Source organism: Mixophyes fleayi, chromosome 4 (genome assembly GCF_038048845.1).
Source record: "Mixophyes fleayi isolate aMixFle1 chromosome 4, aMixFle1.hap1, whole genome shotgun sequence".
NCBI lineage: Eukaryota > Metazoa > Chordata > Amphibia > Anura > Limnodynastidae > Mixophyes > Mixophyes fleayi.
The window spans coordinates 50,179,470-50,196,093 of record NC_134405.1 but is presented as its reverse complement, the minus strand read 5'-3'; the positions used below and the strand labels follow the sequence as shown (position 1 = coordinate 50,196,093).

The 16,624-nt window shown below is 43.8% G+C and overlaps 1 protein-coding gene across 1 annotated transcript in view; it reads left to right on the top strand.

Annotated features, from left to right (window-relative positions):
• The window catches only part of LOC142149798 (perlucin-like protein), a 53,327-nt gene extending 38,543 nt beyond the window's left edge, over positions 1-14,784 (top strand). Inside the window, exons 5-8 of the mRNA XM_075205105.1 lie at positions 8,267-8,308; positions 10,026-10,189; positions 13,430-13,530; positions 14,552-14,784. Of these exons, the coding sequence (XP_075061206.1) occupies positions 8,267-8,308; positions 10,026-10,189; positions 13,430-13,530; positions 14,552-14,690 (446 nt within the window). The 3' untranslated portion in view covers positions 14,691-14,784. The remainder of the gene's footprint in view (positions 1-8,266; positions 8,309-10,025; positions 10,190-13,429; positions 13,531-14,551) is intronic.
• The last annotated feature ends 1,840 nt before the right edge of the window (positions 14,785-16,624 follow it).

Genomic DNA, 16,624 nt, shown 5'->3' with positions numbered 1-16,624 from the left:
AGTGTATGTTCCTTTAACTTAATTGGCAGATCAGGCAACCTCCCTATATTAAGCACCTGTGGTCAACACCACGTTGCCTGATCTTGGAGTCTCATTCCTCATGAGTCTCTGAAGGTGTTCCTGTGTTTCCTTGTTTATTCAGCCCTGCTGATTCCTGTGGTTTCCAAACCACTTCTACCTCTGTGGTTTCCAAACCACTTCTGCTACTGTGGTTCCCATACCACTTCTACCATCTACTGTATCATCGTGACTGTGAGCTGATTCCTATCCGCTGCCTCCGTGCACTACAGTCTTCTAATCACTTCAACTCTACCATGTATCATTGGGACTGTTAGCTGATGCCTATCCGCTGCCTCCGTGCATTACAGGCTTCAACCACATCCACTCACCTGTTCATGATTGTGACTGCCAGCTGATTCCTATCCACTGCCTCCGTGCACTACAGGCTTCAACCTGCAACTCGTCTGTGTTTCATCATCGTGACTGTTTGGCTGATTCCTATCCGCTGCCTCCGTGCACTACAGTCTTCAACCTGCAACTCGTCTGTGTTTCATCGTGACTGTTTAGCTGATTCCTATCCGCTGCCTCTGTGCGCTTCAGTCTTCAGTCCTTGTCAACTCTACCGTGTTTCCTTGAGTCTGCTGCCACTATTGCTACCCGCTACTCTCCGTGATCAACTGTTCCAGTTCAACTCTGCTCTGGTGTCCCATCGTTACTGCACCTGCTGGTTGCTATTGGCTACCTCCGTGTTCCCGCAGAGACCCGCTGCTGTTACTTCTCAGCGCTACGCATCCATCTACTGCTGATCCGCTCTCCACGCCTTCCTGGGTTCCCTGCTGGTCTACCTACCTGTGCGCTGCACCTGCTAGACCACCGCTTCACCCATCCAGGGACTTTGCATCCTGCCGGCCTCCTGCCGTTCAGGTATCTCTGCACTTCTGTCTGACTGCCTTCTCCTGAACCACGGTATGCATACTTCCCATTGACTGTGCTGTGTATTGCATACCTTGCTGGACTGTGTTGGTTCTCCTCTGGAGTGTACTATCCGCTGAGTCTATTGCCATCATTGACTGTGTTATCTCATGCTGGATTACTTCAAGAGACTTTCTATATTGGCAGTGTTGTTCAGTCATTTATACATTTATATTGTGCATATTACTGTGGATCAAAGTCAAGGTGCCCGTGTATATATTGTGTTGCAGTCTCTCCCCGTGCACCTCCTCACATATATATTCAGTGGTACAACTTGCTAGTGGCAGACCACTGACCCCTGTTTCCAGTTTCACCTGCTCCAGTATCCTCTCACATAGCAGTGGTACAACTTGCTAACGCAGACCACTGACTCCCCGGATACCTCCATTTGGATTCCATTCCTTCACTCAGACAGCGGTACAACTTGCTATCCGCAGACCGCTGACTCTCATCACCTCCTCGTTTCTGTTGGACATTCCTCCTCACTATAGCAGTGGTACAACTTGCTACCGCAGACCACTGACTACCTTCACGTGTCCTTTGTCCATACAGTTCCTCGTGTATTACTACCTCCATATTGCCAGTGCTGCTAGTCATAGACTTTCCTGAGCATCTCATCATCTGCTATTTCCTGTTCCGTGATCACCCTGCTACCAGAGTACCATATTACCACCTATACTGCTCTGGTAAGCCTATCACCTGGTGATCCCTGGGTAAAGACTCCTAGTGCCCGTGACAGTAAGATCAGGCCATGACAGACCCAGATACGGAACCTACTGCTAAAGAGATGCTGCAGCATCTGGTCAGCTGTGTGGAGCAACAGGATGCTCGCCAACAGCTGTTACTTCAATGTTACCAATCGTTAACCTCCCAAGGAACATCTGGACAGACTGTTACAGCTAGTATTGAAGCTCCTGTGCTTTCCTCCGTTTCCCCAGTGCCATCCCAGGTGTCTACAGCTCCTACGCTTCACCTGCCTACTCCGTCAAAATATGACGGGGACCCCAAAACTTGTAGAGGTTTCCTTAACCAATGTTCAGTCCATTTTGAACTCCAACCTCAAAATTTTTCTACCCATCGTTCCAGAGTGGCCTATCTTATCTCATTGTTTTCTGGACAAGCCCTGGCTTGGGCCTCCCCTCTGTGGGAAAGAAACGATCCAATTCTACAAGATAGTGCCAAATTCATTTCCACGTTCCGAAGTGTGTTCGATGAACCAGGTCGTGTGACCTCCGCTGCTTCCAGCATTCTTCGTTTGCGACAAGGCTCCCATACAGTAGGACAGTATGTCATTCAATTTAGGATCTTAGCCTCTGAACTTCAGTGGAACACTGAAGCATTAGTTGCCGCCTTCTGGCAGGGGCTCTCCGATAAAATTAAAGATGCACTGACTACCCAAGAGCTTCCTTCGTCACTAGAAGATTTGATCTCTCTTTGCCATCGTGTAGACATGAGATTTCGTGAAAGAGAATCTGAGAAAACAACTTCTGCTAAAGCACCTCTTCGTTTAAACCCTCAATTTCGTCCAGTTTCACCTTCTGTGATTCCCATGGAGATAGGACGTTCCAAATTATCTTTAGAAGAGAGGAAACGAAGAGTAAAGAATAGACTCTGTATCTATTGTGCTGATTCCACACATATGCTCAGTTCTTGCCCTAAGAAATCGGGAAATGCCAGGCCCTAACTAGTTCTGGAGAGGTGAAGTTAGGGTCCCTGGAGTCCTCTCCATTGTCTATGAAATCTAAAGTCTGCGCTTTCGATGTTACGATTTCCTTTGCTACCAAATCCTTTGAGTCACAGGCATTGATTGATTCCGGAGCAGCAGGAAATTTCATTTCTAAATCACTAGTGAATCAATGGTCCCTACCAGTGATCACTTTAAAAACACCCATTACTGTGACGGCTATAGATGGATCACGTCTCATCAATGGTCTCATCACCCAGAGTACGTCTCCAGTAACTCTTCAGATTGGTGTACTACACCATGAAGAAATTTCGTTTTTAATTCTTCCAGTTACGACAAGTCCGATTGTCTTAGGCCTTCCATGGCTTCAATGTCACTCTCCCCAGATTGACTGGCGCACCCCTCAAGTTACGTCTTGGGGGCCTGAATGTCACCATCGTTGTCTCTCTCAAGTTATTCCTCTTAAAGTACAGCAATCTTCCATCTCATCTTCCTCCCCGGGACTCCCTCCTCAGTATGCTTCATTTGCCGATGTGTTTGATAAAGCTCAGTCTGAACGTCTTCCTCCTCATCGTTCTTGGGATTGTCCGATCGACCTTCTACCTGGCAAGACTCCTCCCAGGGGTCGGGTCTATCCTCTCTCGTTACCTGAAACTCAAGCCACATCTGAGTACATACAGGAGAATCTCCAGCGTGGGTTCATTCGACCTTCCACCTCTCCCGCTGGAGCTGGGTTCTTCTTCGTCAAAAAGAAGGATGGATCATTACGCCCTTGTATAGATTTTCGTGGACTCAACGCCATTACTATCAAGAATCGGTATCCCATTCCGCTGATCACTGAGCTATTTGATCGCATCAAGGGAGCTCGGATATTTACTAAGTTGGATCTTCGTGGTGCCTACAATTTAATTAGAATCCGTTCCGGTGACGAATGGAAGACCGCGTTTAACACCAGAGATGGGCATTACGAATATTTAGTAATGCCCTTCGGGCTGTGTAATGCCCCCGCGGTTTTCCAGGGTTTCATCAATGAGATCTTTCGGGACTTATTATATGTATGTGTCGTTGTCTACCTGGACGACATATTGATCTTCTCACAGGACCTGCCTTCTCATCACCAACATGTGGCAGAGGTCCTCTCCAGACTACGGAAAAACTCGTTGTTCTGTAAATTGGAAAAATGTTCATTCGAGTTACCCCAGATTCCATTCTTGGGGTATATAGTTTCCGGAGTTGGCCTGAAGATGGATCCAGACAAAGTAAATGCTGTACTACATTGGCCTCAGCCAACTACTCTTCGTGCCATCCAGCGTTTTTTAGGTTTTGCCAATTACTATAGACGCTTCATTCAAGACTTCTCATCCATTGCATCTCCCATTGTGGCCTTAACTCGGAAAGGGGCTAATACTAAGCAATGGTCATCTGAGGCTCTCCAAGCCTTTCAAATCCTCAAAGAGTCCTTCTCGTCTGCTCCCATTCTGCGACAACCTGATGTGACACTCCCCTTCTTCCTAGAAGTAGATGCCTCTAATGTGGGCTTAGGAGCTATTCTCTCCCAACGCTCGGAGCAACAAAAATTACATCCTTGTGCCTTCTACTCTCGGGGTCTTCTGCCCGCAGAGAAAAACTATACTATCGGGGACAAGGAGTTGCTGGCCATCAAAGCTGCATTAGAGGAATGGAGATACTTGTTGGAAGGAGCTCGCCATCCGGTGACGATCTTCACGGATCATAAGAACTTGTCATATTTGCAATCTGCTCAATGCTTGAACCCTCGTCAAGCAAGATGGTCTCTTTTCTTTTCCCGTTTTGAATTAATTATAACCTTCAAACCAGCTGCTAAGAACAAGAAAGCTGACGCTCTATCTCGAGCTTTTGTGACGTCCTCTGATGTAGAAGAGGTTCCCAACCATGCTATTCTAGACCCCAAATGTATTTCTCTGGCTGCTTCATCCACCAAAATGCTACCATTTGGGAAGACCCTCGTGCCTCCTACTCTGAGGAGGAAAATCCTTTCGTGGTTCCATGCCTCTCGTTTTTCTGGACACGCCGGTGAACATAAGACCTTTGAGATTCTCTCTCGTAGTTACTGGTGGCCTTCAATGAGGAGAGACGTCAAAGAGTTTATTGCTTCCTGTGATTTATGTTCTCAGTTCAAATCCTCCCGCAGAACTCCAGCAGGGTTGCTGCGACCACTACCCATTCCGTCCAAGCCTTGGACCCATATTAGTATGGATTTCGTTACTGATTTACCACCAAGTAAGAATCACAATACTATTTGGGTAGTGGTAGACAGATTTTCGAAGATGGCTCATTTCGTCCCTCTGTCCGGTTTACCTTCCTCGTCTACTCTGGCTGAACATTTCATTAAAGAAATCTTCCGCATCCATGGATGTCCGTCTGAGATTGTGTCAGATAGAGGAGTACAATTCGTTTCCAGATTCTGGCGGGCCCTTTGTAAAACCTTGGGCATACGATTAGCACTCTCATCGTCTTACCATCCGCAATCTAACGGACAAACGGAACGAGTCAATCAAGATCTTGAGACTTTTATTAGGATGTTTTCTTCAGCCAACCAAGACAACTGGGTAGAATTGCTCCCTTGGGCTGAATTCGCCCATAACAACATGTACCATGAGTCATCATCCAAAACTCCATTCTTTGTGGTCTACGGTCACCATCCGTCTTTTCCGGAATTTCCTGCCCTCCCGCCCACCCAAGTTCCTGCTGTGGAGACTGCTTGTCAGACCTTCAAAAATATCTGGTCTCAGGTCAAAACCTGTTTAAAGAAGACATCTAACAAATATAAGTCTTTCGCAGATAAGAAGAGGCGGGCTATTCCACCACTAAAAATTGGAGATCGTGTCTGGTTATCTACCAAAAATATTCGTTTGAAGGTTCCATCTATGAAATTCGCCCCTCGTTTTATTGGTCCATATAGGATCATTCAAGTTATCAATCCAGTATGTGTTAAACTTCTTCTTCCTAAGAATCTTCGGATCTCCAATGCCTTCCATGTGTCCTTGCTCAAACCTCTCATCATCAACCGTTTCTCGACTCCTTCCTCAGCACCGCAGCCAGTTCAAGTTCATCAGGAGGAGGATTTCGAGATTACTGAGGTATTGGATGCAAAAATTTCGCGAGGAGTCCTCCGTTTCCTCGTTCATTGAAAGGGCTTTGGTCCTGAAGAGCGTTCATGGATCAAAGCTGAAGATCTTAATGCTCCTGCCCTTCTGAAGAAGTTTTATTCCAAAAATCCGGACAAGCCCGGTTCCAGGCGTTCTGTGCCCACCTTTAAAAGGGGGGGTACTGTCACTCACCGGACTGTGAGTGCTTCTTCCCGGACATTTAGGAACCGTGCCCGTCCTCCATCCTGAGGGACTGCGCATGCGCAGCCCTTTCCAAACCTTCAGTGTATGTTCCTTTAACTTAATTGGCAGATCAGGCAACCTCCCTATATTAAGCACCTGTGGTCAACACCACGTTGCCTGATCTTGGAGTCTCATTCCTCATGAGTCTCTGAAGGTGTTCCTGTGTTTCCTTGTTTATTCAGCCCTGCTGATTCCTGTGGTTTCCAAACCACTTCTACCTCTGTGGTTTCCAAACCACTTCTGCTACTGTGGTTCCCATACCACTTCTACCATCTACTGTATCATCGTGACTGTGAGCTGATTCCTATCCGCTGCCTCCGTGCACTACAGTCTTCTAATCACTTCAACTCTACCATGTATCATTGGGACTGTTAGCTGATGCCTATCCGCTGCCTCCGTGCATTACAGGCTTCAACCACATCCACTCACCTGTTCATGATTGTGACTGCCAGCTGATTCCTATCCACTGCCTCCGTGCACTACAGGCTTCAACCTGCAACTCGTCTGTGTTTCATCATCGTGACTGTTTGGCTGATTCCTATCCGCTGCCTCCGTGCACTACAGTCTTCAACCTGCAACTCGTCTGTGTTTCATCGTGACTGTTTAGCTGATTCCTATCCGCTGCCTCTGTGCGCTTCAGTCTTCAGTCCTTGTCAACTCTACCGTGTTTCCTTGAGTCTGCTGCCACTATTGCTACCCGCTACTCTCCGTGATCAACTGTTCCAGTTCAACTCTGCTCTGGTGTCCCATCGTTACTGCACCTGCTGGTTGCTATTGGCTACCTCCGTGTTCCCGCAGAGACCCGCTGCTGTTACTTCTCAGCGCTACGCATCCATCTACTGCTGATCCGCTCTCCACGCCTTCCTGGGTTCCCTGCTGGTCTACCTACCTGTGCGCTGCACCTGCTAGACCACCGCTTCACCCATCCAGGGACTTTGCATCCTGCCGGCCTCCTGCCGTTCAGGTATCTCTGCACTTCTGTCTGACTGCCTTCTCCTGAACCACGGTATGCATACTTCCCATTGACTGTGCTGTGTATTGCATACCTTGCTGGACTGTGTTGGTTCTCCTCTGGAGTGTACTATCCGCTGAGTCTATTGCCATCATTGACTGTGTTATCTCATGCTGGATTACTTCAAGAGACTTTCTATATTGGCAGTGTTGTTCAGTCATTTATACATTTATATTGTGCATATTACTGTGGATCAAAGTCAAGGTGCCCGTGTATATATTGTGTTGCAGTCTCTCCCCGTGCACCTCCTCACATATATATTCAGTGGTACAACTTGCTAGTGGCAGACCACTGACCCCTGTTTCCAGTTTCACCTGCTCCAGTATCCTCTCACATAGCAGTGGTACAACTTGCTAACGCAGACCACTGACTCCCCGGATACCTCCATTTGGATTCCATTCCTTCACTCAGACAGCGGTACAACTTGCTATCCGCAGACCGCTGACTCTCATCACCTCCTCGTTTCTGTTGGACATTCCTCCTCACTATAGCAGTGGTACAACTTGCTACCGCAGACCACTGACTACCTTCACGTGTCCTTTGTCCATACAGTTCCTCGTGTATTACTACCTCCATATTGCCAGTGCTGCTAGTCATAGACTTTCCTGAGCATCTCATCATCTGCTATTTCCTGTTCCGTGATCACCCTGCTACCAGAGTACCATATTACCACCTATACTGCTCTGGTAAGCCTATCACCTGGTGATCCCTGGGTAAAGACTCCTAGTGCCCGTGACACCTTACTTCTTACAGTCTCCCTGGTTCCCACACCCCTTGCCCAGGACATTAGTGTGGAGTCACAGGTCAGAAGCCATTGGTCCTTCTTATCTGGAGGGAATAGTCGAAGTGGAGCTTAGTACCTTGTACCTCATGCTGAAGTTGGCTCCATGGAGGCTGGAGATAAACTTTGGGGACAATGGAGTTTACATCAGGGAAACAATAGTTTTTTATTAACTTAGTATGGAGAGTGTTGATTCTCTTTCACTATTAAATATATTACAGTTAGTTGCCCATGAATTAGGCTTAAGGAACTGGAAGCTCAATCCTACAGGCTGGTGTCAACTCACGAAGTCTATTGAGGTTTATAGACAGAGAGCATAGAGTATGACATGAAGGATCTAGGAGTAACAATGGGATGAAGTATTTCAAACAACATTGGAGAAAAATAAAGAGGTGGAAATGTTCTGTGCTTCTATGCATTTTAATTTTGTGTTTTCATTTTTTCAGTTTCCAACATCATGGGTGACCTGTCAAAGATAAAGCAGAAAGGTAATGTTTACATTCTACATCTATAAACTAGTCATCCTAAATAAATACAAGTAAGTCATCAGTTACACCTGTAAGGAAAACCATATCTACTGTCTGTAAAATGCATTAATAGTTGAAGGCTGGATGCCCTTTTCCTGAAGATTTATATCCAAAAACAATTGTAAGCCATTTTATTAATGATTTTAGAGACCAAAAGTCCCAAACGGATAAAACAGATATTGGCTATACACTCAAATAGTTTGATGTTTTGGATTTTCAAGTCTGAGATGGTACATGTACATTTGCAAGACTTATGTGAATAGATCCATATTTAGGAACTCATTACACTATCCTGTTTCCCTTTTTAAGTTGCAGTCATCATCTGCATCCACTATCTTTAAGTTGAAAAGGATAATGATTTCCAACATAGCATCAGATAAGCTCTCTATATTTTATATTTTGGTACGAGGCCACACTGCACACTTTGATTTCTTGTCACCTTATGAAAATAGGTTTCACACTATGGGGTATATTTACTAAACTGCTAGTTTGAAAAGGTAGAGATTGTCACGGAGGAGGTATCAGCACCTGCAAGTATTGGCACAACTACACAAGGAGGCGCGGAGTCTAACACGCCGCCGGTATTCACCAGGGACCCCCGCAAGGAGGTTTGGACTTCGCGGCGAACGACGTGCAGGTCGCGGCCCTCCCAGGTAGCTACTTGCAAGATGGCGGAGATATTCGTGGTCGTACAGGCAGAGTCAGGAACCAAGCAGGCAGATAAGGTACCGAATCAAGAGGCAAAGAGGAGTCAACAGGCCGAGGTCAAACCGGAGTATACAGGACAAAAGGGAGATCCAAAAGCGACGTCAGAGGAAGCCGGGTCAGTAACAGGAGTAGACAGGCAATATGAGATATATATATGAAGCTGGAACGCTGGAGGCTAGATTAGTAGTTGCTCTGGCACCCTAGTGGTGTCAGAGCAGGGTATTTAAAGGAAGTGGCCAGCCCTCATTGGTGGGCAGTGGGTCGGCGGTCAGACGCGCTGACCGCCGACAGGAAGTCCAGCAGCGCATCCAGTTGCTATGGCGACAGGCGCGCATGCGCACCACGCCTGCCGGATGAAGCTTGGCATTGCTTGGCGATGGGGCGCTCAGCAGGAAGCAGACGCCCGTCCCTGCCTAACGAGGAGGCGCAGGGGTGGCGTCTGATAGAGATGTTGCCTATAGCAGCCAATCAGATTCTAGCTGTCATTTTTAAATGACACCTAGAATCTGATTGGTTGCTATAGGCAACATCTCCACTTTTTCAAACCCCAGTTTAGTAAATCTAGCCCTATGTGTGGGGCTGGAGATGCACTTATATTTGAATATGGTCGGAACCACGTAAAACTTCCGTGCTCTTTTTTAAAATACACCTTACGTGCATGTTGCATTAGGATATTAATCAGGCCCTGAGTATACAAGTCTACAAACTGTATGCATTATATTAATCCACTCAATGTTTAGTAACCTGTGACTTTTCAGCTGCCTTCGAACTTGTACAGTAAAAAATGGCCAGAGCTTATCATATTTCCTGTTTGCTATAAGCTCTCCTTTCCATATGCTGTTCTCTAGTCGTTACACATAGTGCAAAACCTGAGGGACCCATAAAATGATTCTCCTTTCATGGATCTAATGATAGCTATCATGTCTCTCAATTTATGTGCACTTACCTCACTATTTCCTCTTTTCCCAAGTGGACACCACAGAAGGATCCTGCATCTCTTGCCCTCATGGATGGCAATTGATTAAAGCCAAATGTTATTATTTTCAATCAAATGCTACATCATGGCTGAGGAGTAAAAATGAATGTGCAGCACGTAACTCTGTCCTCCTCGTACTAAAAGACATATTTGAAATGGTGAGTCCCAAACCTTGGTTACAGAATTGTCCCCTTCTCCTTTGTACCATGATTTCCTCTATGGCACATGCTGAGACAGTTTTGGAAACTGTTCTACATTTTTACTGCATTTAAAAGGTGGTAGTACTAATAAAAATAATAATAATAATAATAATAATAATAATAATAATAATAATATTAAAAAAAGAATAATAATATAATAATAATAATAATAATAACAGCAACAAAATAAGAATTGGGAGAATTTGGGAACTGAGGAGGTTAAATGTGTGTGTGTATATATATATATATATATATATATATATATATATATATATTTATATAATTATGTGTGCAATACATGAAGTGCTTTACTCACCTAAGTATGTCCATAATACTCCCACTGCTTTCCATGCTAGCAGGCAGGATGTTCTGCTACTGAGAAGAGAGAGTGTGAACAATAGGCTTGTAGATTTGCTCTGCAAATAGAACTGTTGGATTTGTAGATTCATACACATATCCAGGACTGGCTATGTCACAGCAGCTTAACTCACTGCAGTCACAGTTTTTTTTTTTATTCTAAATGAGATTCCATTATGACATGGTGCTGCAGAGGGGAGAAAAATCAAGCTGCCTGTAATTCAGTAGGGACGTAATACTTCTAAACATTACCTTTTAATTGAAATGCAGGGGAAAGTCCCATAGGATTATGTAGGCTAAAGTAGCTTCATGCTTCATGTGTGAACATTTTAATTTTGGAGTTGAGTAGTCCTTTGAACCTTTTACTCTCCTGAAAGCATTCCATCAGTATATTTCAGAATAATGTCATTGCAAATGTTCTTTTGGTCGGAATTTGAATTCTGTAGACCGGGTGCAATATTTCAGTTTCTGCCCAACTACTTCTGCCCTGCGACTGGATTAGTAAAAAAAAAACCACAACTATTATAATAAATAGTCGTCTACAAATGCTTATGTCAGATATTAACACATTTTATAAAGTAGCATGTATATTGTGTATCAAAATAGGTTCCTCTCACGTGTTTTATTGCATGTCCTTTTTTGTTCCTTGTATGTCCCACTGTATATGTCTGTATAGCATTGGTATGTGTGGACAGGGGAGGGGATTTAAATGTAATAACGTAAAATATACTCACATGGAATAGACATAGATAAGTATGGTGTATATGAATCATGAAATTGTACAAAATTCATATACAGCAGTGGAATATCTCTGTATACTCTACTTGATGGTACTGTGCTATTATTTTTTATTTTGTTTGGTTTTTTTTCAATTTAATTTTTACTGAACTCAAAATAATATAAGGGGATATAGAAAAGAAAAGCGGGAAGGGGGAAGGGGAAATAAAAAGCAAGGCTGACCAGGAGCCAAAAAATGCATGGTAATAATAGAATTAGTTTCACAATATGGTAATAACAGTACCATATCAGTTCTCCAGAATTTAAAACATGTTTATGCAAAGTAAATCTTAATATTCCCCAAAAATCCCAGTGCTCCAGTGGCTTTCGGTACTCCAGTGTGACTCTCAATGAAGTAAAGGCGGGCACACTCACATCCGTATTCAGATGTGTGTGTGAATTCTGGACTCATACCATTTTGTAAATTTAAAAAAAAATTGAATTTGGTATTTAATGTCTTGTGGAAGTAAATTTATGCAGCTTTCCCATACTTCAAAAATGTCTTCACCCTTTTTTCTTATAAATAGAGGCTTCTATATAGTCCATTCTGAACAGATAAGCCAGTTTCTCTTTGAATAATGATACACATTTTAGCTGCTGCCTAAATAATAAGTAATGTTTTGCTGCCTTTGGTGAGCTTAAAAGTTTTGTTTAAGGTCCCTAATACCGTCCATTTAGGAGATAGTGGGAAGGAATTGAATAGTTCTTCAGTGGCATATTCTTTGATTTGAATCCCACATCTTTTACTATATGGGCAATTCCATAAGCGATGCATCCGGATTCTTACACTTTGAGCAAGAAGGGACAGTGTTTATACCGATGCTATGAGACCTGGAGGGTCACAAATAATCCCTATAAAAGAGTTTGATAAACATCTCACAATACATACTCACAGTCAGAGTAAGTAGAATACAGAAATGTTTCTTGTATAGATGAAAGGGGCACATGTGGGATATGTAAAAACCATTGAGACATCCCAGTTTTTCTATTAGGGGTATAAAACAGAAATGGAAGATGGTCAATCAATTTATAGGTTCATAGCTGGTGTTTTAAAGGTTGGGGTTATCCTGAAAGGAACAAACACAGAGAAAAATTCCCCAGCCCACTGCTATAACCAGCAAAGAAGCTGCTATATCTATTTGTACATAAAAATGCAGAAATCTGAGTTGCACACTTGCAAATGTATGGTAAGCCTCCCGCCTCGTCAAGGTGCTTATGCTAATAGGGTGGTCCTAACTCTAAACAGTGAGAGTTCCTATATTTGGGTCATACATATATGTGTTTTTAAATTGAGAGCTAACTTATCAAGAGGTAACCAAAACTCCTTCAAATGGCAATACAGCAACAGCACTCATCAGCTACTGATGCCAAACATGCCTTGCAAACAAACAAAACAGAAGTTGCTCAATCAATTTATAGGATCATAGTAGGTGCTTGACAGAGCATATAGTAAGCTATACGTAAAATGTTGTAGAAGTTTTATATAGCTCTGTTGTATAGTCTGGTATTTGCCAGTGCCGAGTCAAGAGGGTTATCCCAGTCCGCCATAGAGAGATTAGACACAACTGAGGCCACATAATGCTATGCTTGTAAAACCAAGGGGGTTTGGATGAATTCCAGTTTTAGAGATATATCCGAAAATGTTAGAGCCATTTTTATCATTTTGTTTGTAAGGTCTCTAACAAAGTTAATACCTGTTTGTGCCCAGAGGCAAAGTGGACTAGAAGCTTTACCAATTTTGGAAGTCAAGATTGCCCATGAAGGGTAAAAATAAGGAACAATGGCATTGAAGCCTCCATTTAAGTCTGATCTTAGGCCAGGGACGTCAGGCAGTGATCAATAAATGGCCATCATACCGGTATTGGTGTAAAAAGTTATTAAAGTTAAATTGTTTTGTTGATGTTGTTAGCATCTTTTGGATACAATTTCCTAACTCTGTAAAATCCAGGTACCTGCAAACCTCCACACATCATCCAGCATACACTGCTACAGAATATGCAGACACTATATCATGAAATAATAGTAATGCAATTATGTATTTAATTATTCATTTTTTATTACCAGAATGCTTTGCTGCCAACCATAGGAATAAGAAAATACTGGATAGGACTGAAGCTGGATACTGAGAATTGGGTTTGGACAGATGGGACACCCCTGTCATTCAGGTGAGTTTGCCCAGGTGGTAGTAAGTAATCCCTGAAATAGATCTTTTGGGTTCAGAGTAATGCAATAGCAACATTGCAGGTAGAATTTAACAAGAAATCTGTATTCCTCCCACAATAGCATTATCAACATGTAGCTGGTGTAGCCCTATATGCCAGGCCTGATGGTCAGCACTCTCTCCCCTTGGGGGAACATCATAGCAAAGCAAAAAAAATAAATAAACATGTTTTGTATTTGTACTCTTGAAACAGGTTGAATTTGTATATTCAATAACAGTTGAATATTATGATAATCTTGCTTTACAGTACTCATTGCCTACACGTACAACTATGTCTAAGAACTCACAGGACATCCATAAGTTTTCAGAATTTACAGCTTTACAGTGATTTACAGGTTAATCTCCTAATCACCAAATATATTAAAGTAAAATAAACCTCCCTTAAACAGTCATGGAATAAACTGATTTCTCACAAATAAATATAGAACCAGGTGAATCAATGAAAGATCATTTAATATGTTTGCCATGAATTCCATTTAAAAATGGTATACTGTTTTCAGACACTCAAGTTAAAAATCAGGGAGATAAAAACATACCTCCTTTACCCGTGTATTACAATATTGTTTCCACAGGTCCTAACTCGATGAAAATTAATGGATGCATTGAAATGAATGTGAAAGCTCTGTTTTCCATTACTAGACAATCAGGATAGCTATACAATAATCTGATGTCATGGCACCCATCTGGAGTTGCCAGGTGAATTCCAAGTGATCCTGCATTTTTTGTGTTCAGCGTTTCCACATAAAACAGTTGTCAAATGAGCATAACACAAGCCAGTGATAATACAGAATTCTATCCTACAGACACTGTTTCACTCTTATTGGGGCCAATTAGTATAAAATAGGGGTTTTCTGCTAAGCATGTGAAGTGCAATAGACAGAACCTCACTTCACTAACTAAATACTGAACTATAACATCAGAGGGGACATGCTATTCATATGGAATATTTGATTTTCTCATTACAGTGTCTGGAATGCAGGAGAACCCAATAATCTAAGCAAAAATGAAGACTGTGCAGAGATCATTGGAGAAGTTCAAATGTGGAATGACCGACCATGTGACAACAATTTGGGCTACATATGTAAAGGAGTGTGGAGCTGTTAAGTGCATGTAATACACATACAACAGCATACAGTTCGCTATGTTTCCTATCATATACTGCTCTACTATTAAGGAAAATACAAATGTTAAGTGTCAATTCAGTGATCTTGGGCCCAGTTGAGCAAATGATAATTGGACAAACATTGGAATTTGAATCAGGAAATTGTTGGAGTGGTGTACCAAACCTTGTCAGCTGTGACTCTGTCTGGGTTTCAGAAGCCAAGAGTCACATACTGTATATATTAAAGAAAGCACTGTATGAGAATGATGCTAAAAGTTATCATTCAGACATTTGGTAGATAGGCAGCTGAACAGGTGCAAATGAAGCATAGGTGAAGTTCAATGTTATGCAATTTAAGTACCAGGGCGCAAGTGGCTATAAGAGCCGGTCGGTGCAAAACTACTTTGCCAGATTATTGAGTTAACCTGCCTAGTATTCAGCATACCTGTTCTGTTCCTTTGTGCATCTGATCCAGCTTTCATGTGAATATTATTTGATTGCTGCCTGCCATACTTATCCAGCTATTTGTGTTGACCATCGCTTGTTCCAGCTTCCAGTCGTGACTATTACTATAAGTAAGCATAGTTGATGCTAATTTGCTTGTTACTCTGGATACTCTGGGTGACTCTACAACTGAAGAAACTATATTACTGACTCCTGACCCTGTTGCTTCTGAAGGGGTTTCTGTGTGCCTCTCAACAGCCATTCATTGTTTGCACCATCACGTTTCCAGCGCTGTACCCTGGCTGAGAATTCAGCTTCAGAGAGGAAGTGGTGATGGATTTAGGTTAGTTTACTATATGTGAAGTATTAATTTCCCCTTTCATTGCGGTTATCTTAGCTCTGAGAAACAAAAATGTAGAACATGTAGAAGTTCTCCCTTCTCATCCTCCTTGACCTCTCTGCAGCCTTTGACACCGTTGACCACCCCCTCCTTCACACCCTCCAGTCTTTCGGCCTCTCCGGCTCAGTCCTGTCCTGGTTCACCTCTTACCTTACTCACCGTTCCTTCTCTGTCACCACCTCTGGGTCTCTCTCCCCCCCATCCACCCTTCCAGTCGGGGTCCCTCAGGGCTCTGTTCTGGGACCCTTACTCTTCTCTCTATACACCTCCTGCCTGGGTGAACTCATCAGCTCCTTCGGCTTCAGCTACCACCTTTACGCTGACGACACTCAACTATACCTCTCCTCTCCTGATCTCTCTCCCTCCCTCCTCTCTAGGGTGTCCGCCTGCCTCTCTGCCATCTCCTCCTGGATGTCCTCTCGATTCCTCAAACTTAACCTTGCCAAAACTGAGCTCATAGTTTTTCCTCCCTCTCATACCACATCCCCTTCTGACCTCTCCATCACTGTCGACAACACCTCTATCTCCCCTGTCCCCCAACTTCGCTGCCTTGGTGTCATCCTCGACTCCTCTCTCTCCTTTGGCCCCCACATCCTCTCTCTTGCTAAATCCTGCCGCTTCCAGCTGCGCAACATCGCTCGCATCCGGCCCTTCCTCTCCCAAGATGCCACCAAATGCCTTATCCACTCTCTGATCATCTCCCGCCTGGACTACTGCAACCTCCTCCTCACTGGCCTCCCCCACTCTCATCTCGATCCCCTTCGATCCGTCCTTAACGTTGCAGCTAGGCTTATTTTCCTCTCTCGCCGCTCCTCTTTTGTCTCCCCCCCTCTACCTAGCCCTTCACTGGCTCCCATTCCCCTTCAGAATCCTCTTTAAGCTCCTCACACTCACCTACAAGGCCCTCGCCAACTCCACTGCGCCCTACATCTCCACCCTCCTCTCTATTCATGCTCCATCCCGCCCTCTCCGTTCTGCCTCTGACCGTCGCCTCTCTTCCCCCCTTATAACCTCCTCCCACGCGCGTATCCAAAACTTCGCCCGCGCTGCCCCCCTCCACTGGAACAAGCTCCCTCTCTCCATCAGAACTTC